General features: G+C 38.1%; 1 protein-coding gene across 4 annotated transcripts in view; it reads right to left on the bottom strand.

Annotated features, from left to right (window-relative positions):
* The window catches only part of LOC108234194 (vacuolar protein sorting-associated protein 13B), a 339,365-nt gene that overhangs the window by 100,874 nt on the left and 215,181 nt on the right, over positions 1-23,310 (bottom strand). For all 4 annotated transcript variants that reach the window (XM_017413202.3, XM_025005255.2, XM_025005252.2 and 1 more), the window contains exons 32-34: positions 17,792-17,995; positions 12,941-13,067; positions 11,607-11,750 (exon numbers count right to left, since the gene is read on the bottom strand). In XM_017413202.3, the coding sequence (XP_017268691.1) occupies positions 11,607-11,750; positions 12,941-13,067; positions 17,792-17,995 (475 nt within the window). The remainder of the gene's footprint in view (positions 1-11,606; positions 11,751-12,940; positions 13,068-17,791; positions 17,996-23,310) is intronic.

Below are 23,310 nucleotides of genomic sequence, written 5' to 3'. Positions count from 1 at the left end.
ATCAAAATTAAACGAAATAAACATTTGAGTACATATGAGTTTGTATGTAATGTATGAATATAATATACAAGTTTCACTTTTTAAATGGAATTACTGAAATCAATCTACTTTTTCATGATATTCTAATTTTATGACCAGCACCTGTAGTTTTACCCTGCAAGCGATCAGTGACAGGCAGGTACAGTGGCCATAGTAGTTGTTTGAATAAAGAAATCAGCTGCTTCTCATGCATTTCTTTCAGAAAAGTGTTTAGAGTGTTCCCATGCTCTCTTGGAACTCCAGGAGAATCGCCATTGAAAAGTATAGGAAGTCATTACTAAATCTTTTTGACATCACTATACAGTTGAGCTACCTACATGCAGGACGCTTGTGTGGAAAGAAACATTTGTATCTTGACTACATCAAAGTTTACAGGTTAGGCCCCTGCTGTGATATGCACTTTTGTTTTCCAGAACCATAAAGTTGAAAGCGGGCCTCTGTGCTTTTGTATTAATAAAAGAAAGCCGCAAAGCAACAATACCTCATCCTAATCAAAAATAATAACAACACTTAACCAAATGTCACAATGACCGTAATTCTTTCTCTCATTTTCTTGCGGAAAAAAAGAGAGGGAAGACATTTATAATGTGAAGTCACTGGTTTGTATGCAACAACAGCAGTCACAAAGCACAAGAGCCCATCAAAGGCAGCCACTTAATACACTGAACTTTGTTTCAGTAACAAAAGCAACCTGCTATGCACTTCAACTGAACCACAACAAAGAGGCAATGGAAGGTCACGAACCCCGAAGCTACAAATGAATGCAGAGTGTTTCAGTGTAACATTCAACCGTACTTTAAAAAGAGTTCTCCAGTGCCGAGGGGCCATTTTAAATACTCTTTGTGATGCTGATGGGTGGTGGGTTTACGCCTCAGGGTTTAACTGTTTCTGAAAAGAGCACAGGAACAAGTACATCATTTCTTTTTACAAGGATCTCTTTGTCCCTTGGTCCATCTATTTTTGAGGAGGGAATTTAAATCATAAAGTAAAAATATTTTGCCCACCATGTCAGCAACTTCCTTGTTTCTTTGATGCCACATTACACACTTTAGGGGAAGCAAACATTTGGGTGACAGTAATATTTCGTTCTTGTGGACATTCTTATAACACTGGGTAAACTGGAATAATTGGTCAAAAACATGAACATGACAAAAGCTCATTTGAAAAAAAAAGAAGAAAAAAAGATAACCAGGAAAAAAAAAAACAGGAATACAGAGATGATGTTCTACAGTTGCTTTATGGTTTGGAAAAGTCCTGGATTACAAACAAAGATACAGAATGATAAAAGCTGGAGAATAAAGGGGAATTTATGAAAAGAGTAAGTTAATGCAGTCCATGTGGGGAACTACAGTATGCTGCTCAACAAAGACCTGGCTCTGGGAGATGTGGCAACCAAAGCCTCTGTTTTATAATTGGTTGAACTTCAAAACTGTTTTCTCCCATGTCTGTGCACGACATTAGTTTGCTTACAAATATTTTGCAACAAATAGGATGCAGATTGCCAGTGCTTAGCAGAACAGCAGTGTATCCAGAGTGTTGACGTTCAGCAGGCTGCAGTGGTGCGCGCCACACTTTGAGTTCAGGACTGAGGCCTTCCTGGTGCAACTCCAGGCTCTTAGAGACACTCGCCAAACCCACGATACCCCACTCCATATCTCTGGCAATCAAGGATGATTTAAAAGGTTTGACAGCCACCTCCCTTAAAGCTCAACAAGAGACTTATTGCTTCAGTCATCCTCAACAGAACCACCAATATAACCCAAAACCCCAAATTAGATTCCCAATCAAAACTGATGCTAAGGGTGACTGTGAGGACATACTGGAATTATAACACATCTCTACAATAACACTGGCTGTTTGGATAAGCAACTTGAAATGTAGTAGTATTGAAAGGAGCATTTAAAACTGAATGAAAGCAAGTTTTAGGTTAACACTGTAACTGTGATAGAGAAGACAAAAAATGAAAGTAGGCTGTGAGTGAAACAATGTAAATATTTAAAAACAACAGACTTTGGATAGCTTTTCAGAAATATTCAGTTAATAGGAATCGGATGTGGGTGAACAGAAAATCACCAATTTCCTCCATCATTAATGATAGTCAAGATACAAGATGAAGAAAACAGGGAGAGTAAACACGCTAAAGTTTTAAAGTTAGATGGAGAACTTGGCAGAATTCCAGTCCGATAAAGAGATAAATGGACACTGTACATGTAACATAAAACATCTTTTTAACTCATAAAAACAGTCAGATGTGTTACATATAATACGATTTGACTGATTTTATTTAAATGAAAGCCACATGCAAGAAAACTGATTGTGAGACAAACCCTCAAGTAAAAGTAAATTAAGGAGACACCCTAGGGTCAGCTATAATTACTATGATCCTGCCCCCATAGAAGCAGAGTACTTACCAGTATTTTTCTCTTTTGTCCTATATTTTCATAGAAAAAGATCTGAGTACACTTGGCTCTCATTGATTGTCTCAATCCCTATTAAATTTTGAGATTTGTGTAGATATAATTACCTAATCTAATGTACGAGTTTCTGAGTGCAGTGAGAACAAAGAAAAGTGTGACATAATTCTGAAAGTCAGCAAGAAATGACTGAGGATCATCTAAGTATATGACCTGACTTTACTCATTGACAGTATATCTGAATATCTTGTTTTATGGGTGAAGCATGGCAATGCACCACCACTCACAGGCACACACTAAAAGCACACACAAACTAAACAAAAAACACTGTGTTTTCAACACACTGATATCCTAAAACTGACAGCTTTTTAGTCATAAAAAACAACAAAAAGCAAAGCAGAATTAGGAAAAAAAACAACTAATGGTGATCTAAGGTCAGATGGAGCAGTTCAAAACAGCACCTGGATGGGATAAGCCCCAAGTGGTCTGCTAAGGCCTTTGAGTGAAGACATCATGACCAGTCTACACCTTGAGAGGCAGAACACGTAAAAAGAACACATACACACATATATATCACAAATGAACAAAAACTGAAATGTAGCACAATGAGCATGAACGTAGAAAACTTGATGGGTGACATAAAGTGTCAGTAACAGTTCAGGTAGACCATTTATTTAAAAAGCTGAAATTAGAAGAGGAGGATTGACGTAATCTTCCTTTAGCTTCACACTGAATGTGATCCCAGCAATGAGTGAGATAAAAACTCTGATGCTGTTTGTCAGGTTCTCGTAGCAAAATAATGCACAAAACATGCACGCAATCCAAGTTCCTAAGGAGGGTGTTGATAAGAAAGAAATGGGCAAACCAAAAAAAAATTATAGAAAATAAGATGACAACAAAATGTCCTACAGGCAAACACCAACAAGTAGCAAGTAATGCTCACTTTTTGGTTTTTTAAATTATCTGAGCCATTATTAAGCTTTGTCTTAAACAGCTTTATAAAAGCCATATGATTTATGACATTCCTAAAATGGTCAAATCAGATTAATTAAACTAATACTGTATCTTCTAGACATGAAAAAAGTAAAGTTTCTGTGGAAAATCATCCAAAATCCCCAAATAATCCTAAATTTTGTTTTATGTTTATTATTTAGTTTAAGGTGAGCAGTTCATGAGCATAATCCTAACTCTGCAATTAAGGAAACAAAAAATAAACATGAATAAGGAAGAAGAGAAACAAAACTTTTACTAAACTCTAAGTTAGCTGATACTCTACATCACCTGTTATTCTAGGTGGATTCTTGCTTATACAGGTGGAAGGTGAAAAAAATCTGTTTCCTCTTTTCACCTCTTACAAAATTCTTCCCAAATTTTGGGCTTTTTCACAGAACAAAGTCCAATAAAAGTGTGTTTACATGTATCTCTGCTCATTGGCCTGGTGTGCCCTGCTTTTACTAGTCCCCTGGGTGTGTGACCCTGTTTCCCCTGCAGGCGGAGAGCAAGGGCACTACTGACTCCTGCTCACCTGAGCTGTCACTTGATCCTCAAGTTCATGGTGGGGGCCTCCTGACTCTGCTCAAAGGCCCCGTTTGTTTCTCTGCTCAGAATTCCAGCCTTCATGATTTTATCTGGAGTTTTCACGCCAATTTTGCCAAAACAGAGTGAGAAGGCAGCAAATTCAGCTGCTACTGATCTCAAATAGATTAAGTTTCCAAAAGGCCAATTTAAGAATGTGCTACGCCTATAGTCTGAAAAGGAGGCTAGTTAGTATGTGGGGGCTGAATGGGGATGGTGACTTGTTTTGACTGGCTGTCAATTAACAGTTGATTCACACAGGAGGGTCAGTGAGACAGAGAAAAAAAAGATATGGTTTCATAACAAAAGGAGGGCAGTTAAATGAACATTGGCTATAAAAATATGTGTTTAAGATAAGCCCAGACAACGACACTTACTTTACAGATGTGAGGCAGTCAGAATAGAAACAGAGATGACTGCATGGGGAGCTCTATTTATTATTTCTCTCAGCAGCAACAGGGTGAATGAAAATAGAGCTAAGCATGATGGGAAGAGGTCAGGGTGAAAGGAATCTGGCCCTCAGAGAGGGTTAATAGCCAAGATGACTGGTTAAGAGGTGACCTCAGAGGAACACTGGCTCCCACATTTACAGAGAAATACTTTGGACAGAGCAAAGAAAAAAAAAAAAAAGCAAACGTCAGACCCTGACTATTTCCTGCTGTTTTGTGTTTCATCTTTGAGGATTATTGCTTTACTTCTTGTGATCTCTGTCATTTGGTGATCTTCTCTCAACGTGTCTGATCTGTTCCTTTTTTCTTGCTTTGAATTTTCACCTTTGTCTGATGAGTTTGTAATACTGATGGCTGTCAAATCAAGTTAAGGGTCCTCTGGAATCACACTGTCCGGGTGAAACTGGAGGTCAAATATGAAACTTCAGCTACAAGACAATATGAAACACTCATCACAAAGAGGAGCGGTCTTGGAACTGGTTTAGCTTAAACATACACAGACGAGGATAAAGCCCAGCGTCGCTTACTGTGCCAAACTTGTCAACAACACCGTGGCTTAGATAAGCTGTCCTATGTGTTTCTGACATTCAGCAAAAACTACCACAAGAATGAGAGTTATATTGTTATACCAGAGGGCAGAAAAGGTTACCATGCTTTCATGCTCCCACTGTACAGTATTTTGCAGCATGTTGACTGAGGACATAGGCGAAGAAAGTTTAATTATATATATATAAAATCTCCAAGTAAAAACCTAAAATGTTACAACAGGGACACCTGAAATACTAATCTACTTTGTTGATCAACCTACAAAAGATGGTTGGAGTATCAAAATGAAGTGAAGATGATTTAAAAACGCAATGGCTGGTTTTGAAAAAAATAACTTTATATGAAGCAGGGGATTCCAAAGCACCTGGAAGCAGGATTATTTCTGTATATCTTGTAAAACTTGACTTTTTTTGTGGATTTAAAAGTCTAGTGTCTGTACATATACCTCCAGATTAACTACTGAACTTGAGATCAAGTCTTTGTGGAAACCAAATCATCTGTCCAGAGTGACATTTTGTTGCTGAAGATAATTTTTTATGACTAACTGTAATTTATAAGGTACAGGCTCATTTGATATTAACAAATGAACTGATCCAACACCTGTTAGTGATTTGTGATACAGTAAGAAGTGCTTAAAACTGTACCACAGTACTGGAGCTCATAAATCATGACTGTTTTATAATGATAGGTGCTGATACTTTAATAATGCACAATCATGCAATTTAAACAGCTCAAATCAGACGATGATACAAATAAATCTTCATGATCAACAAATTTTAGTTCAGAGGTTGTCAAAACGAGTACAACCTCAGAGAATATGAAGCTCTTCAAGTACTATCTTTATAACAGGCATTAAAACAGTACCACAGGCTTATAATCATATCTGACATAAATGAGCAAACTGGCCAATCTACTTAAACATCAAATTCTAATCTATAAACCAAACCAGCATCTACATCCTAACTTTAACCCTTCAATAAACCCCAATGGCTGACCCAACTAGCCAGTTTTTTTTATTAATTGGGGGTGTCAAGGGTTAATATCCACGTTTATTTCTATAGCACATTTCAGCACAAGGCAGTTCAAAGTGCTTTACAAAAGTCATAAAAACAACATACTAAAACAACAACATACAGTCACCAAATGAGATACTAGTACACATCTATTTATTATGGTTCAAAAGTAACTTCAAACAGGTGGGTTTTAGCCTTGATTTAAAGGAACTTAGTGTTTTAGTTGTTTTGCAGTTTTCTGGAAGTTTGTTTCAGATTTGTGGTCCATAGAAGCTGAATGCTGCTTTTGGATCAGCTGAAGCTGTCTGATTGATTTTTTTAGACAGACCTGTGAAGACACTGTTGCAGTAACCAATGCAACTGATGATAAACGCATAGATGAGTTTCTCTAGATCTTGCTGGGACATTGGTCCTTTAATCCTGGAAATGTTCTTCAGGTGATAGAAGGCCGACTTTATAACTGTCTTTATGTAGCTCTGAAGGTTCAAGTGTGAGTCCATCACCACACCCAGATTTCAGGCCTGATCACTAGTTTCTAGCTGTAATAACTGAAGCTGTGTGCTGACTCTTGAGCGTTCCTTTTTAGATCCAAACATAATTACTTCAGTTTTGTTTCTGTTCAGCTGGAGAAAGTTATGGCACATGCACACATTGATTTGTTCTAAACATCTGTTCAGTGTTTTGATGGATTCAGATTCACCTGATGACATTGTAATGTAGAGCTGTGTATCATCTGTGTGGTTATGGTAACTAATCTTATTTTCTGATATAACCTGAGCTAGTGGGAGCATATAGATATTGAATAACAGCGGTCCGAGGATTGAACCTTGGGGTACCCCGTAAGTGACTTCTGTCCGCTTCGATGAGAAGTTACGTATTGAAACAAATAAATCCCTGTTCTTTATGTAATGATCTAAACACCTGATATGCCAGAGGTTCAATACTGAGAATGTGTCCCAAAATTCTAAAACCTAAGACTTTTCAGTCTCTAAATAATTCTAATGATTGGTTGGAGTACACTGCAGATCATTCAGAGACGTCTCTGGTGCTGCTTAAGTAGCCTTTAGCACATCACTTAACCATTTTACACTCCAGTTTCCATAGTTCTCCAAATATTCTTCACTGTACTTTTTTTTCCCAGTAATTTCCATTTGGAGTCAAGATCACAATGAGTTCTGGGGACCACTGGAAGGATTCAGAGTACTACCAATGGTACTTGGATCACAGTTTGAGAACCATGGCTTTAGTTGATTAAAATTCAATCCGCTGATAAACCCAAGTAGTAAACTACAGCAGCTACTGGACAGTTTAGTGTCTTTTGTCAAGTTGTTGGCCGGTAATTTAACACCCACCATCCAAGTACTACATCAGTCAAACTTTTTGTGTCTCTGCAGCCTGTGTCATTTAGACGGGCATCTTAGACTACAGAACAGTAATATTAAAATCTGTCTCTAGCAAAGGCACCCTCTTCTTTATCATCCAACTAGATACATGACCGGTTCATTTTCCTAACCAGGAACTGTACCAGGCCCACAAAGGAGACAAAGGAACATATAAACAAACAAACAAAAAAAACCACAGAGTTTTGTAAACAGAAAAAACAAAAACAAATGAAATGACATGTCATCTCAAAACTTCAAAAACAAAATAAAGAGGCAGTAAAAGAGAAGCAGCTCAACAGGTAATGGTTGATTGTTATTTATTTCCCATGTGTGTTTGATTAAAACTGCAGTTCTACGGTTCCGGGGATGCCTGATGTGTTCTCCTGAACCTGAGTACTACTCTATTTGTATGTGCACTAACAGCAATGTGTGTGTATGTGCATAGGTTTTGGAGGAAATCTAAAGCCTCGTTTTCAATGCGTGTAATCATCCCAGGATGAGGTGGACTGGGACTTCCCCTGCACCAGAGGGTATTTTCCTCTCACACTGTGGTACACGCACATGGCTGACCCAGTCTGTTTCTGTGTGTGTTTGTGTGTCAGAAAGAAGACAGATACACTAACACGGAAATGAGGAATGAACTTAGAACATGACCAGTTCACTTTGGAGAGCTTATTATTACTGAGACAAGGGCATGGCACCCAGAGAGTGACACTTACAAAGAGACCTGATGAAGTAAAGGAAGACAATGACTTGGTTGAAAAGACAAAGAAAACAATAATACAATGCTCATCAGAAGCAGTGGAAGTATTTCTCTGAATGAGAAAAAGTATTTGAGAGATGTAGGACTGACAGACATCAAGATGACGAAAGATTTCTACAAAAGCACACAAAATATATACGTCTGTGTCTAGTTTTGGTAGGGACACTTCATGAACACAATGTACACATACACACAGGTCAGCTGTTTCGACAAAGACAACACTAGTGACTCCTAAATAAAGGCTGCAGACAGCTATCATGCAGGGAATGTGGAATGTGTGTGTGTGTTTGGATGTATGAGCATGTGTGTGTTTGATAGTATGTGTTTCTTTGTTGCTGGGTGACACAGCTGATGACAAAGCAGTGAGATAAGTCCAAGAAACTATTCTATCATCTATTCATAGCTTCTTGGCTGCAGGACCTCCTGCTGCTGAAAGCTGTCTGATCCAAACCGAGCCTCACTTCACTTCATCATCAATAACATCAAGCAGAAAATACTGAGATGAAGTCACACTGTGACCAACCATACCTATTGACATGATAAATATCTGAATAATGCAGTGATTTATAGAGCAACACATCTGTTTGTGGATTGCATAGAAATCATGCTCCTCTTGTTTTGTCTCCCAGTCAGGATCTAAGGGGAAACTAGTAAAGTATTTGAACAACCGGCTCCAGAAAAAACACACTGAAAAATTAAAGCATAGGTATGTGCATAAAGATGTCTGTGAACACATTCGGTGCATAGCTCAGGGTCTACAAATGACTCAGAACCCTACATGTTTGCAAACATTACCCACGCGTCTGGCTCGTCTCTCCGCTGCCTGGGAACTCGAAAGCCCCAACAAAACAAATTCATTAACCCTGACAATAAAGCAAAGCTGCGAGGGGTGATGGGAACTATCTGAAATCAGTGCATTGGTTGAAAGAGAATCTGTTCAAGACAAACAAGTGGAAAAAGAGAAAGAGGTTTGCTAATAAGGGAAAGAAGTAGTGCTTTATTTCACAGTGCTGACAGAGTGGAGATGTTTGTTGAAGCACAACAACAAAAACAATTAATTTCCATCAGATGCTGGAGTTCCTAGACCTGTTCAACTTCTTTGAGCAGGTTGTATGAAAGTATGAACTGAAAGTTGTGTTTGTATCATTAAAACCAATAAGGAAATAGAACAAAAAACAGATTACATTGTTTCAAATTACATTGTATTAGATGCGATAAGATCAATACAATCTCATATTCCACACGTCAGCATAGATACTGACATTATTTACTGATTATGTGTCCTAGACGTTAGCAGGGGAAGAATGACTGCTCACACTGCCTACTCACAACAGGAGCAAGGATCTGAAGAAGTTCACAATATTATTATGAAATTCACCACTAGAGGGCTCTATAGCTTATAAGATACACTTCTTACAAACCAGAGCACATCACACTCTAGAGAGACTGAAAACACTGAGACAAATAAAATACAAGTAGTTTTTACACAGAATAACCAAAAAGTCAAAGCCAGGGCACAGTTACTCAGAGAAAGCTTCTTAACTTTTGTTTTAATGACATTGTTGCACGAAACACCAATCAGGCAAGACGCTGACCACTGATAGGTAAAGAGAGAAAACTGCTCCTCGTTACAAGCAGTGTTGTTGGAAACAACACTGTGGAACAAAAACAGTTTCATATTTGAGTATCTGACAAGAGTTTTCCCCAAAAGTGTCAGATTCTCCCCTTTTTTAATTTATTTATTGCTTTATAAAGACCTTCAAACAAAAAAATCTCATGAAATCTAGAGGTATGCAAGGAAGGCAAGCCCACAAATTCACTGCCCAAAAAACAAATGCTCTATGGCAATTATAACCACTGACAGGTGATGTAAAAATCTGAGTTTTTCTTAAAAACAACAACAAAAACCCAAAACCTGAATTTTAGGATTTCCACAGATGTCACTTTAAATATTTGTCACTCACATAACCAGTTGGGAAGACTTAGTAAGAGCAATCCCCAAAATAGCTGTTTTAACCACTAAAATAGAGTAGAAATGGCTCAAACAATACTCAAAAAAGAACATGGGATGTTTATGCAGCTATCAAACTTCCTAGATACCAATCTGATGGAGTCCTACTGCATCTATAGTAAGCAAGTCTGTCCCATAGAGTCTGAACCCAACAATCCACAGGACCCTGAAGATCAGTTTCAAACAACCCAGTATCAAACACTCAAAGACTGTATGTTTAAACATGTTCTTTGTTCATGTCTTGATTTGTCAAAGCTGATTTGGTCGCATTAGAAAGATCTCCTCAATTTCAGTGTAATGATCATATTCTTGTGGCTCAAAAGTTCATTTGTAAATGTAAAATAGAAAAAAAATCTCCCCAATACAACAAAACTTAGTGGGTCAACATTTCCTAATTCAAACTATTAAAAAACAAATTCTTACATGACTCAAACCCACCATGGATCCTGTGAAGCTGTTTACTGACCCTCCATGCTTTTATCTCTCACTTTTTTTTTAAAGAGTCTATTATCACATCCTTTGTTCATTCATATTTTTTTTCCTCCAGAGAAGCCTTCAGCATGTTTCAGAAGTCTCCAGAGGTCCTGAGTCATCGGAAGCACTTTTGTAAACATTTCCTCTTTTAAAGAATCTCAAAATGAAACAACAGTAAAGTCACTTTGTTAACTCACTCTATTTTAACTCATCCCCCTCCTTTTCTCTCGCAGTTCCTTTCCCTAGAAGTCCCATCTTCACCACTGCTGGTAAATATTTTTATATTGTGTTCCATTAGAAAGCTTTATAAAGTGGTCAGTCGAGGCAAACGGCGCCTGGGCGCTCCTTGTCTTGTAAACAATAGGAAGGGCCCTGAAGGCTGCAGCTGAGTCGAGCACAGTAAACTAATGCCACATAAGAGAGCTGCTTTGCTCGGAGTGAATAAATATTTAATTGTGCTGGATTCATACAAAAAAAGTCAGGGTGATAGCTGGGGACAAAGCAACAGAAGAATCCTGATGGATTTTGGAAAAAAAATGTAGCCATGATTCATAATAGATTTATGTCAAATGACATTATTTGGAATGCATTTCAAAGGCATTACCTGTATAAACAAATGCAGTGATCCACCAATCAAGGAGTTCTGAGTTACCATATGAGTGAAGCTAACTTTAGAAAACAGCAAAACTCACATTGTTTCTATTTCGCTGAAGACATCTAAATACTTCAACAGTTCATGAGAGCTGTGTGGTCACACACACATCAAGCATAAATGGTGCAGCTTTAAAAGGAAGTTGTTAAGCCTGATGTGACATGCAAAAACTAAAGGAAACCTTAAGAACATTTCCTTACATTTTTCCAACATTTGTGAGTAAATGACAGACTGAAACTTTAAGTGAATGTCCTCATATGCCTTTACATTTGTGATTATATTATGTACCTCAGCACTTTTCTCTGGAGCATTCAGGCCCATCATGTTGTCTCTGAGGAGCTGCTGCAGGAGCTGCACCTGGGCAATACTGAGGTAGAAATCCAGACTGCTGGTCATATTCACCTCCAGAGAGTGGCCACACACCACCACTTCCTAAGGACACAAGGGAGAAAGAGTAGTGGGAAAGAAAAAGAGGAGGTGGGAGGAGAGAGACGGAAATTCATTCAATACAACACGAGGACTGTTTCGTAGGCTCATTCTGGGCTTCTCTTCTTTGTACCTTGAAGCCCTGTGTAAACATGACAAACCCTTCTCTGTCCAGGTCTATGATCAGTGTGTTCCTCTTTCCACTCCTTCCTTCTGCCCTCTCCAGGGTTCCAGCCACAGCCAGCAGTGAAAACCTCAGCCAGGATGCTACTTCTGATAGGATATATTACTCTCAGACAACAAGGACTGAGCCACACACATGGAGCAGAGTTACAATAACTCCACACAGTTCTGCTGGGTACTGCTCAGACATATCTACCTAGCTCCACTGTTTAAGAACATATATGAATGAACATTTTTTAGTCAATTCAGTTTGTAGTAGGAGGTAGATTTGTGTGTTAAAAATTCAACAAAAAATGATAAATATGAGGCAAAATATTTAAAGAGAATTTCATTCTAAAATTTTTTCCACATTAACTAGTTCAAAGGCCAGTTTTGTTTACGTTGTTGCTGGCTCTAAGCCTTTAAATCAAAGGGGGCTATACAAATCATTTTGCCAGTGTGTGTGTGTGTCTCAGTACAAACTATGGATTAGCTGTTACACATTGTCAAGGGGCACATCAGCGTGGTCGGATGAGGCATCAAAGAGGCAGGAAGTCTCAGAGAGCCATGCCAGAAAACATCAGCTGTATAAGCAGAAAGGTTTGAACTCTTGAGGTCAAAAACCTCCATTACATGGTGGACCGGTTGAGGGATTCTTAATGAGTGTGTTACTGTATGTTAAGAGCAGAACATAAATACTTTTGACATCTCACATAATCAATGTCTGTTTTCATATGAACAACAGATCCTAAGAATAATGGCTGCAATCATGGCTGTAACAGGCCATGGTCAAAGAGCAGAAGAAATCAGATTAAGTAGAGCACAAATCTCTACAAAATGCATCAACGCAAATATGTAAGCTCAGTCTTTTTGTCGTGAAAAATCTCTGTTGAAGTTAAATTCTATATATCAAAACTTTAATTGTTAAAATTATAGACATTATCCTTTTTTTGTGATTAGCTCACCCCAGTCCAAATAAGACATCTGTAGAAAATGTGAACTGATTTGACACAACTTGCTGTGTTAGTTCTGACCTCTGTCTGTCCACTGTCAGGAGAGAGACTCTTGCTGAAGATGATGGCTGGGGCAGCAGTCAACCGAACAGAGAAGTCTGTCAGGATTGGTGTGAGAATGGCTCGACGCTCCTGGTGGCGCCTGATACTGTAAAAAGATACATACAAGTGCAGACACCTCATAAGAAAAATTTCACTACAAGTTTACAAACCTAATTTATGCATACTTACTAATTCATTTAAAAAAAAGAGGGATAGGCTTAAATCCAACAGTAAAAAAGACCATACGGGAACAGTTATTTTGTCCTTTTATTTACTAATAACTTGTTATGGATACCAGTTGTAAGATGGTTATAAGGTTGTCCCAAAGCACAGGAATGACAAGTGAACAAAACACAGACATAACCACAAAATGTTCACAACTGAGCTATTGTTGTGGCCTTAGCTGAAAGGCAGATGCATATTTCAAATTTGTTTTGGCTTTTTCAAATTTAAACCAGTCAGAAACATGCCTAAAAATATATATTTCAGAACAGATTTCCTTTTGAAGGCCTGACATGTGACAAAATTCCATAACTGAGCTTTTTTATATGCTTTAGACAAAAACATTTTAGCTGGCGCTTGAATGAGGTTAGAGACAGAGACGTTATTTGACAGGTCTCGATTGGGAACACCCCTTATTTGTATACACAAGATCAAGCTGAGAATGTCTCATATCAACTCTCTCCATTTCACTAATGTTCATTCCCACAATCAGGTCAGTTTTGTGGGAACATTTGTTAGCAGTAAAACAAATATACAGAGAGCTTTATAAGGTGGTGTTAATTGCCACATCTGCTGCTATTAAAACAATCAAGTGGTACAGCTTCCAATATTTATAGTTGGACAGGATTATGCGAGGCCTAGTTCCTAGGTGGCCTCGAGTACAGTACTTAACCAGAACCAATATCACATTCACTTCTGCTTCACAAATGTGCATTACCAGTGCCCTTAAGGGATTATTTGCCGACACATTTTTTTGCAAACAAATTTGAGAGTGGCCTAATTCAAAAGTGAAATGATCTGTGAGGCCAATTGGTGCTGGCTAATCTCCTCTCAGACAGGGATTGAAACAATGAGCGTCTCGTTGCACTGGACAGGTGCTATCATTCACCAGCTAAACTTGGAGGCGTGAGGCTCAATTTACCAGTATTATAGAAGCCTTTGACCGAGCTTGAGAACATGCGTGTCTGAGGGAGTGCTTGTGTGGGTGCAATTTTGCTGCACATGCAACAAAAATGGAAGGAGTGACTTCTTTTACATGGGATGTAACGTGGTGTAATCAGTAAGCTGACATATGAATGGCAGGAACAAAGAGAGAGGCCTGCACAGGGTGGTTCACAGCTCTCTGACACAAGGTCTTTTCCTAGCAAGCAACTATAAACTGTGACGAGGACAGATCCTGTCAGCCGATCCCTAGTGCTGGAATTTCCTCACAAAACCTCAGGAAGCAAACTGAGGCCACTGCAGATCCACAACTACAGAAGTCGATCCCCAAAGGCAGCACAGCGAACAGGCTGCAAGTTTAAAGCCAAGCAGAGTGGAGTGTATCAATGTATGGAATAAGGAAAAGGTGTGAACTCTGGAAGTGGTGCGTGTCAAAACTTGTTAAAACCAAGGTGGCACATTTCTTCAAGTGATTGCAGTAGACAAGTAAAGCTGAGAACTTGACTCCCCTTTCCTCAGTGTGTTGGAGCACTAAATCACATGTTCAGTAATGACTTCTTGTTGTTGGTGGCTGAGGCTGGAGAACAGCACGCTGTGGAGCAGCACAGCCCATTTTCCAATAGCGCGTCTCATTGCCTGTGCTGTCACAGCAAGGCGAACAAGGAAAGAGAAGGTAACCACAACCACCTTGAATGATTTGTTTGGACGCTAAACATGAGAATTAGAGGACGATTCAAAATCTCAAAAACAACAGAAACATTGACTTTCTCAGAGATGTTTACTAGCAACACAAAACTGATACAAAATAGGGGAATAGTACCACAAATCAAATATTGAACTGAATGTTTTTAAAAATTCCTCAGATTTTTCACAAAATAAAGAAAAAAAATCAACTTTAAAATTGTCACATTTCAATGTAAAGCGACAAACACTAACTTAGCTAAATGCTAAGTTAACAGTTTACAAGCTCTAAAACTAAAATCCAGATCTGTTAAAGTTTCTCTAAGGAAAAATTTACATATTTAAATGTCCAAAAGCATATTCTGAAATTACATTGGTGTTCTCCTCAATGCCTCTTAGACTATATGGACTTGGCATCAGGCCCCTACAGCCTTTTTTTAATGACAGAAAGACATATTTAGTAAAAGAAAGAAAAACTATACAGTGACAGAAATTTGAAAGCCCTTTGAATTCACAACTTATTACACAGAAGAAAGATAAAAAGACTAAAATAGGTATTTATTTGTTCTGTTGAATTATTTTTTTCTGGATATAATATTGAAAAGCAACAATTTTAACATAATGTATTAAAAAGTAGCATTTCTTGAATGAATGCATATAACCTACCACTTTGTATGCAAATGTTTTTTAAACAAAGTTTTTGTGCGATCTGTTAGTGGTCAAAGTGTATGTTGGAGCTACTACCACAACAAAATTTAGCTCCATATCTGTGAAAATGACTTATCTAGCCATTTTTGGGTTTGCTAAGGTCAATTAACTGAGGTGGTAGCAAACTTCAAAATTTAATCACTTTCAAATATACATCCAACAGTGAAGCACAGTGAGATACTGGCTTCAGGCTCCACTTGTTCTTCCTTTTTGAAATCTTATCTTAATGACTAGATGGTCATATCAGTGGACTGGTTGTTAAAGAAACTTATACCAAGCTTGGTGATTAGCAGCTACTCCTTTTCAGTCAATTCATTGATGAAGTAAAAAAATATTTTTTACTTAACATTTTTTTTCATAAAAACAAAAACAGCAAAAGCCTATATGTCTACAGTGTTATTCATTACATTAAATACTATAACTGTACAAACTGTTGAGATACCAGCAGGTAAAAGAACGAGTAAAACAATAGGAAAGAAGCAGAGCTAAAGAGGCAAGAAAGTGTGGCTGAGATTGAGACTCATGCTATCCTACAAAGTGTTGTGCTGGGCTAGTTGACAAAAAGGTCACACCACATCAGTGATATGGAAGTGGTTTGGATTCTGTAACACAATAGAGAACCAATGTTTCTCCACACTGTTAATTCTTGGGTGGGCTTCCCACATATGTTTGGGGACATATTCACATATTTACCATGTTTTTGGCTTTGGCTTCAACTGAATAAACTAAAATATTACTTTCCAAAATTTGAAAAAAAAAAAGGGCTTTTCAAAATAGTAACATCTTACATTACATTGATTCCTCCCATTTTAATATGCAGACAGAAAGAAAACCTTGTTAAGTATATTGTTGCCAGCTGAGTGCTTCTGTTATAAAAGCCTATTTAACGAAACACGACTGTAAGAGAAAGACACATGACATTCCAAATGTAATAATGTAATGTCTGAATATAAATATACCTGTAAATACATGTAAATTTTGCTAAACAGTACATTTGCATAATGCTGTTTACCACCCAACACACCCGCACATCGAATGACAGCAGTATTAAATTCCATACTGCCATCTATTCCAAATGCACAAGCAAAAATGATCAATATTTTGATTAAAAAGAAAGCTAAAAATCTTTTTTACCCACTTGTAAACTTTTGTTTGTTTAATCATAAAAAAAGGAAAAAAAAAATTGGTTCAGTGTAGAAATCGTTTTTGTCTTTGTGACTGTAAAGAGGAGAAGTTACTAACTTTGACTTGACTTTTAAGTGCTTCATGGGCATTGTTTGCATTTATAGAGAACATTTACAGTAGCAAGAGCTCATTCAGGAAGAAGAAACTTAATAAAAGGGTCTCCAGTAAATAAATCTTGACTGGCTGCCACAATAAAAAAAAATCTTATTGCAGGCCTGAGAGCTGAGAGTTCAGGCATCAGTATCACCAGCAACAGTCTGCTTTTTCCTGGCAGAACACCAAAGACTGCAACTGTGTATGTGTGTCTGTAACTATGTGCCTATATGTCAGTATCTAAATTTTAAAGTAGAAAAAGCATTGATGTCCAGAATGAGTTTGTATGAGAGTTACTGTGAACCTACAATTGAAAGAGATTTTGACTGCGGCCGTCTGTGTGACAACGGTGCATCTCTGCATGTGTCACTTAAAGTCCCAATGACCTGGGAGCACAGTCTCAATCAGCCCTGTGTTGATTTTGCAACAAATTCTTCCATGAGCCTTATTTTAAGTGGACAGAGAACAAAACAGCAGCCTTTGCCCATAATTCTGTGATTTTTGGGCCTGTTCCCTCTCAGTACATAAGCGGAAAAAGAGGATGTGAGGCCAAACAGGCTGTTACATTTGTGCTTGTTTAGGCTACCGAGACTAGAAAAAAAATGTCAGTATTTGTAGTTATGACTGTGAATGAAGAGGCTACATGATACGGTGCTAACTCAATGACCACATGCTGACCTGAAGGTAAGACTGACTATAACCACTATGAAACAAAAATTAAATCTGACAACAAATTCAAGATAAAAATTAAAAAATACTGAAGCCAACATATAATATTTGCTAAGACACTTTTGTCAGGAATAAAGAGCGAAAAAAAAGTGGGAACAAAAGAAAACTGTTCTTTTCAGTGTAATAGAGCAAAACAAAGACCTTGTTGAGAAAATTTCAGCTGAAAAAGGAGACATGGTGCAAATGGTGTGCTTGTACTGACTAACCTAAACGACTATTCAGTATTTTTTGCTCACAGTAACCAGTGAATGCAGTGAAGCACTTGCTGACCTGCTTGCCATGTTCCACTCCAGGGCTGGATTCTGGGAGCTCCTTTCACTTTCTGCTGAAACACCTCCTTTGACTCCCTCTTTCTCTGGCTTGAGTTGCTCCCACTGAGCAGTCCCAATGTTGATGGACTGAAGGTCAACCTGATACTGACGATCCTCCACCTCTGAGCCTGGGTCACGCAGAACACCGAGGTTCAGTGCCCGTCTACAGAAAAAAAGAGCGAAAAAGTGACTTTACAGATAAACACAATTTCAAGTTTTAGCAATAAAGAAGAACACATGCAAAAAAAAGAAAAAAAAAGGCATATGTTAAATTGCAAAGTTGTACTTTGTATGTTGGACAAAAGTGCACAAGTCACCTTTAACAAGCTACTACCTAGCTTCAGGTAAACTAAATGTCCAAACAGAGATAGCTTTTATTTACTGTTATGGCAGTCTCACAGAGTCAGACTGGATTTTATACCGTGATCTAGGAGTACTCCAGGTATTCTGTTATAGTGAAACAGTAAATATTTTCTGGCAGCAGGCACTTCCTACTGCTTACCCCTTCTTCAGCCATTTCAGTGTTTTAGTAGCTCATGTTTCTTACTGAATGATTTACGACTATATCAAAGCTTCTGGTAAGTGTACAACAAACCTCAGATAAATGACCTCCACATGCCACAGGTGAAATCATTTGTTTTTTATAAAGTTCGGCACTATGCCATCTTATCATTGGCAGCAAACATTGCTTAGAGCCTAGCTAAGCAGTAAAGAAGTCTGGAGACTGTTGCTCTTATTGCCTTTTGCTTTCTATTTCTGTCTGCAAAAACACAAAGCTTTTACAGTATACACAAACTGTAACAGGCTAGAGGAGATGTAGAGATATGTCAGGACTGGGCAGCGCTCCGTCTGTAGTTGAACGGCTGTAGTCAAAGGAGCAAACAGTGTTCCCCCAGTGCCAAGAAAGAATGATGTAATCTATTTTTGCCTTCGAGAGACAAGATTCTGACGAATTCATGAGGCAAAAGGAATAATCAAAATTCAACATCTGCATATGACATCAGGGCTTTTGGTTCATTATGAAATGTTTATTTGTGCTGGTGAATTCAAATGAGAGCTTAAATGGTATAAATAAAGGCTTAAAACGGCTGCAGATGTAGCGGCAGCATGAGTAGTCTTATTTGTTTCGGGAATGTCAATGGCAATTTTCAGATAGCATGTCCCTTTTTTCGCCACACTGAACAGGGCTCTACCAGAGCATGATGTTATGACAATAAGCACCAAGTACAAAAACAATGGCAACCAGAGATCAGAGGTGCATAACTGGATTTAGCTGGATTTGTTGACATACAAACAAGTGAAACAGATCCTTAATCAACATTTGGAACCACATTTATCAACAAAGCATAATATAAATCAAACTAAGAGCTCGGTAAGATTTGGGTGGGATGTGTCAGTCTAGATTCATTAGGGTTTATGTAGCACTACCTCTATCACCCTCCTCAACCCTACGCTGTATTTTACACATTTAAAAAAACCACAGTTACCTCATATGCTTTCCCAAATTATCTCTTAGCTTTAGCTTATTTAGGAGAGTCTCTTTCTCATAATCAACATAACATGGAAATCTGCAGCCAAGAATCTGCATTGCTGAGCAGCAGGGTCATCTCCAATGACATAAATAAATATGATAAACATTTGTCTTGGTCATACAGCCAGTGGAAAATGGCGTGATTTAATATCAAAAGACATATTTCAGCAAATCGCAGGAAACTAGAGAGCTTCATTTCTGACAAATGAGGAGGGGAGGAATTTTGTTCCCCTTGGGGTGCAATAATAATTGAAGCCAGATTTTCTTGTTGTACATGTGGAGAGAAAACACTGGTGGTTTGACATATTTGATTGGTCATGTGAAGACCACACTGCCTGGCCAAGGCGAATCATAAAATGCCTCGGAACAGCACAAATATCACTACATACAAGGACAAACTCACATAGTGAGGCAGGTGGGACACCACTAATGGGAAGGGCATACCGTTTTTAGACATCTTCCTTCCACCACTGCAAACAGTGAAGATGAAATGAAAATATCAATGCCTTTGCAGACAAGGATATCAGGGGACACAACGAGAGACCGAGAGAGAGAGAGAGAGAAATGTTTTCTCAATCACAAATATTTGCCTTGTTCATGAGCCAGCTTTATTTTATTTGCAGAAATGGACCACAAAAAACATTATTTTTACGGCAAAATCCTGCTTTTTATAAAAGACGGATCAAAATGATGCAGTAAGAATGTTCTGTCTCACTGCACTCATGACTATAATTTTAAAAAACATTTATCCCTCCTCTTCTGACTCAATCTAAACCCAATTTGAGTCTAAAAAGCCACTAGGTCAGTTCTGCATCAGAGCTGAAATATGACGGCTGAAATCCAACATTATTATGGCCTAAATTCAAACCCTCCACCCTACTGAAGCACAAACAAGTGGAGACATGGAAGTGTTGTTCATCCACAGAGTCTTGGAAAAAGACATTCACTTGTGCTTCATCACCCCCAAAAAAGAAATAATTAAAAACCAAATTGCTTTGAACAGAAGATACTCAGACAAATGTACAAATGGGCAATTAATTGCATGTCATGTTCTTCTGTTTAGCATTCTTTGGGTGCCTGCAAGTGCTCAGCAGAGCATAGATCATGATTTATGTTTAAGTGTGGGAGGATTGAGCGCTTAACGCGTAGCAGATTTCTGATTGTGTCCTGAGCGGGCAAGTGGATCCAAAACCAAAGAAAACCCATGTCAATATGTATAACACACCAGTTATTAAAGACATTAGCTAATGTAAATGTATTAAATATTGCACAAAAAAGCTCTTGCAAACACAGTGCTTTTTTTGTTAAAAAACACTGAACTAAAATCCAGAACTTACATAACTGAAAATATTGAATTGTAAGAAAAATAAACAGCTTACATAGATAAAGAATTGTAATGAATAGAGCCTAAGGGGTGAGTGTGAATAAGTAAAAAGGTTTGTTGAAAAGGAGTGAAAGTGGAATATTGGTAGAGCCTGATTACAATACTGAGCATCTGAAGGCCAACTGTGGTTCAAGGTTGTAAAACAAACCACAGTGGGATCTGGTTAAGGCTCAGGGCCCAGTGGTAGGCGTGTGGGAGCATTCGACTGTGTTGAAGGCTCATGTGGGGCAGAGTGTACTGGGGACCAAAGTTTTCTATGGTCTCCCACCTTTTTCTCAGTCTTTAACCACTTTCACCCAGTCCCTGTCCCTTGGCCTCAGGTCTGCAGGGCAGGAAGCACTGGGGTAATGCCAAGTGCTGCTGGCTTCTGGATCTCGTCACTCTGAAATCCGCAACCTTAACCCGCAACCCCAGGTCTGTTTTTTACTCCATTTCCCCAACAATTACATGCAATACATGTCTGCTTACTTGTTCGACAGAGGCAGGAGTGTATGTATATGTGTGTGTGTTGAAAGAAATTGAAGTCCTCTGCTTCTCCTCTCCTGGTAGAACATACATCCTGAACAGAAATTTCACTGAGATCTCAAACTTCATTCGGTCAAGTCAAGCTAAATTGAGTTTGTACACAGATGTTCCATATTTCATGTATGTTCTGTGTTCTTTGTTTTGAGTAGACTTCAACGACTGTATATTTGGACTGTAAAAACACAGAATAAAATACATAATGTACACAACTTCATGTGTCATGGGATTTAAGCTAGAACACTTTCAAATGAGTGTAACACCCAAGAGGGAACACATTTTTTTGAGGCCAGCAAAAACAGCATTACTCATCTATAAATAATAAAAAAAACCCACTGTAAATATTTGAGGTTTTAATTTTTTTTTCCACTTTTGCTCCAAATATTGTTAGCTAAACACCATTAGCACCCAGAAACTCTTCCATAGTATTTCTGTTGTGGTGAAGTCAGAACTCCAGAGTGGCTTCTCAATCAGCTTGCCATGACTCCCAGTGGCTTAAAGTGAAGTCCCACTGGAGAAGTGTGTGCACTAAGGGGGGATTTCATAAGCATTATGATTCATGAAACATGCAATTACTTAGCAAGTTAAGCACCCTATACCTACAGTGGTTCACTCTGAATTGCCAGAAATTCTGCAACTCCTGAGCTGTGGATTTATGGCTCCAGTCAAGTCCAATTGCTGCTAATTTGCATCTACCAATTAAAGTAATTAAGGCTCTGATTTAAAATGCTGAGCACTTCTTGGAGGGAGATGGAGAAATAATGTGGGGGATAAAGCAAGTCAGCAGAATTTAAAACCATGTGACTGTGGGACTTTTCTTGCCTTTGGTACTAAAATCATTTTTGATAACCAGAATGTCTTTAAACAGGAGCGTAACAGTCACAAAGCAACAAAAAAATCCAACACAATAAAACTACAACAATGCTCCAAATTTGTCATATTTGGATGTAACAAAGTATTTTAGGGTGTTTTCTTTTTTGTCAAGTTTAAGAATTCTAATCATTAGTTGTTTTGTTCTTATTGGCACAAGACACAATAAACAGAAATTGGTGCTATTGGTGTGCTGACAAATTCCCATGGCAAAAACTTAAACATCCATTCTTCTTTAGTCCAGCAACATTACTCATCTCCATTGCTGCCCCTAACAGAAGCCTGTTGTTCATTAGGCTGATTGCACTTTAAAGACACTCATACTTGACCAATTATATCATATTTACACAAGATCTTAAGAGTAAACTATTACTTTATATACAATGTAGGCAAAGCAGGGATTAGCTTGAGCTTGTACCACCCTCATGACAGCAATATGTGTTAGTAAGGAGTTAAAGAAATACAGAAGAGGGCCTTCTGTTTACAACAACATGGTGTTCAACAAAAGTCAGTGTTTGCACTTTGGTTTCAACATATCTTAATTACAGGAGTCATTTATCTCCCATTCAGTTTACATGTCAGTGAAGTTTTCCTGTTCTAAACAGAGTCTACATTAGATGTGAAGACACCGGGTAACATGTGCTCGCCATGACGGTTGGATAAAGATGTCAGTTTGACCATTATAATTTATGACCACATCATGAACTTCTTGGATATCTGCTTACTGCAAACTATGTTGCAAAAACAGTCATGTGTGAAGCCTTAGAAGACACTTCATTTGGCTGCAAAAGATAGACACATTTCCTGGAAATTCCCATGTGCCTGGCTTTTAATTGTAGCATTAAATTCTTTCTGTGCAGTTGAAATGTAAAAGTCGCTACAGCCACTTTTATGGCTCTAGCGAACACAGATACAGCCATGCTTTTCACATTGTATTGAAAAGTATTTTTAAAGGTGTGTGTGTGTAGATATATATATATATATATATATATATATATATATATATATATATATATATATATATATATAGTAATTCTGGCTAAATATTAATCACAAAGTTGATGCAAATTAAAATTTTATTGTATCCCGAGGTGTTCCACAGTTTGCCCTGGCTAACAGCACTGCAAGGGTCATTTATTGAAATGCACAGATGTTGTCCTCATTCCCACAG

The sequence above is a fragment of the Kryptolebias marmoratus genome, linkage group LG16 (genome assembly GCF_001649575.2).
Source record: "Kryptolebias marmoratus isolate JLee-2015 linkage group LG16, ASM164957v2, whole genome shotgun sequence".
In the NCBI taxonomy this organism is placed as follows: Eukaryota; Metazoa; Chordata; class Actinopteri; order Cyprinodontiformes; family Rivulidae; genus Kryptolebias; species Kryptolebias marmoratus.
Note: the sequence above shows the minus strand (reverse complement) of the source record. Positions and strands in the feature narration are given on the sequence as shown.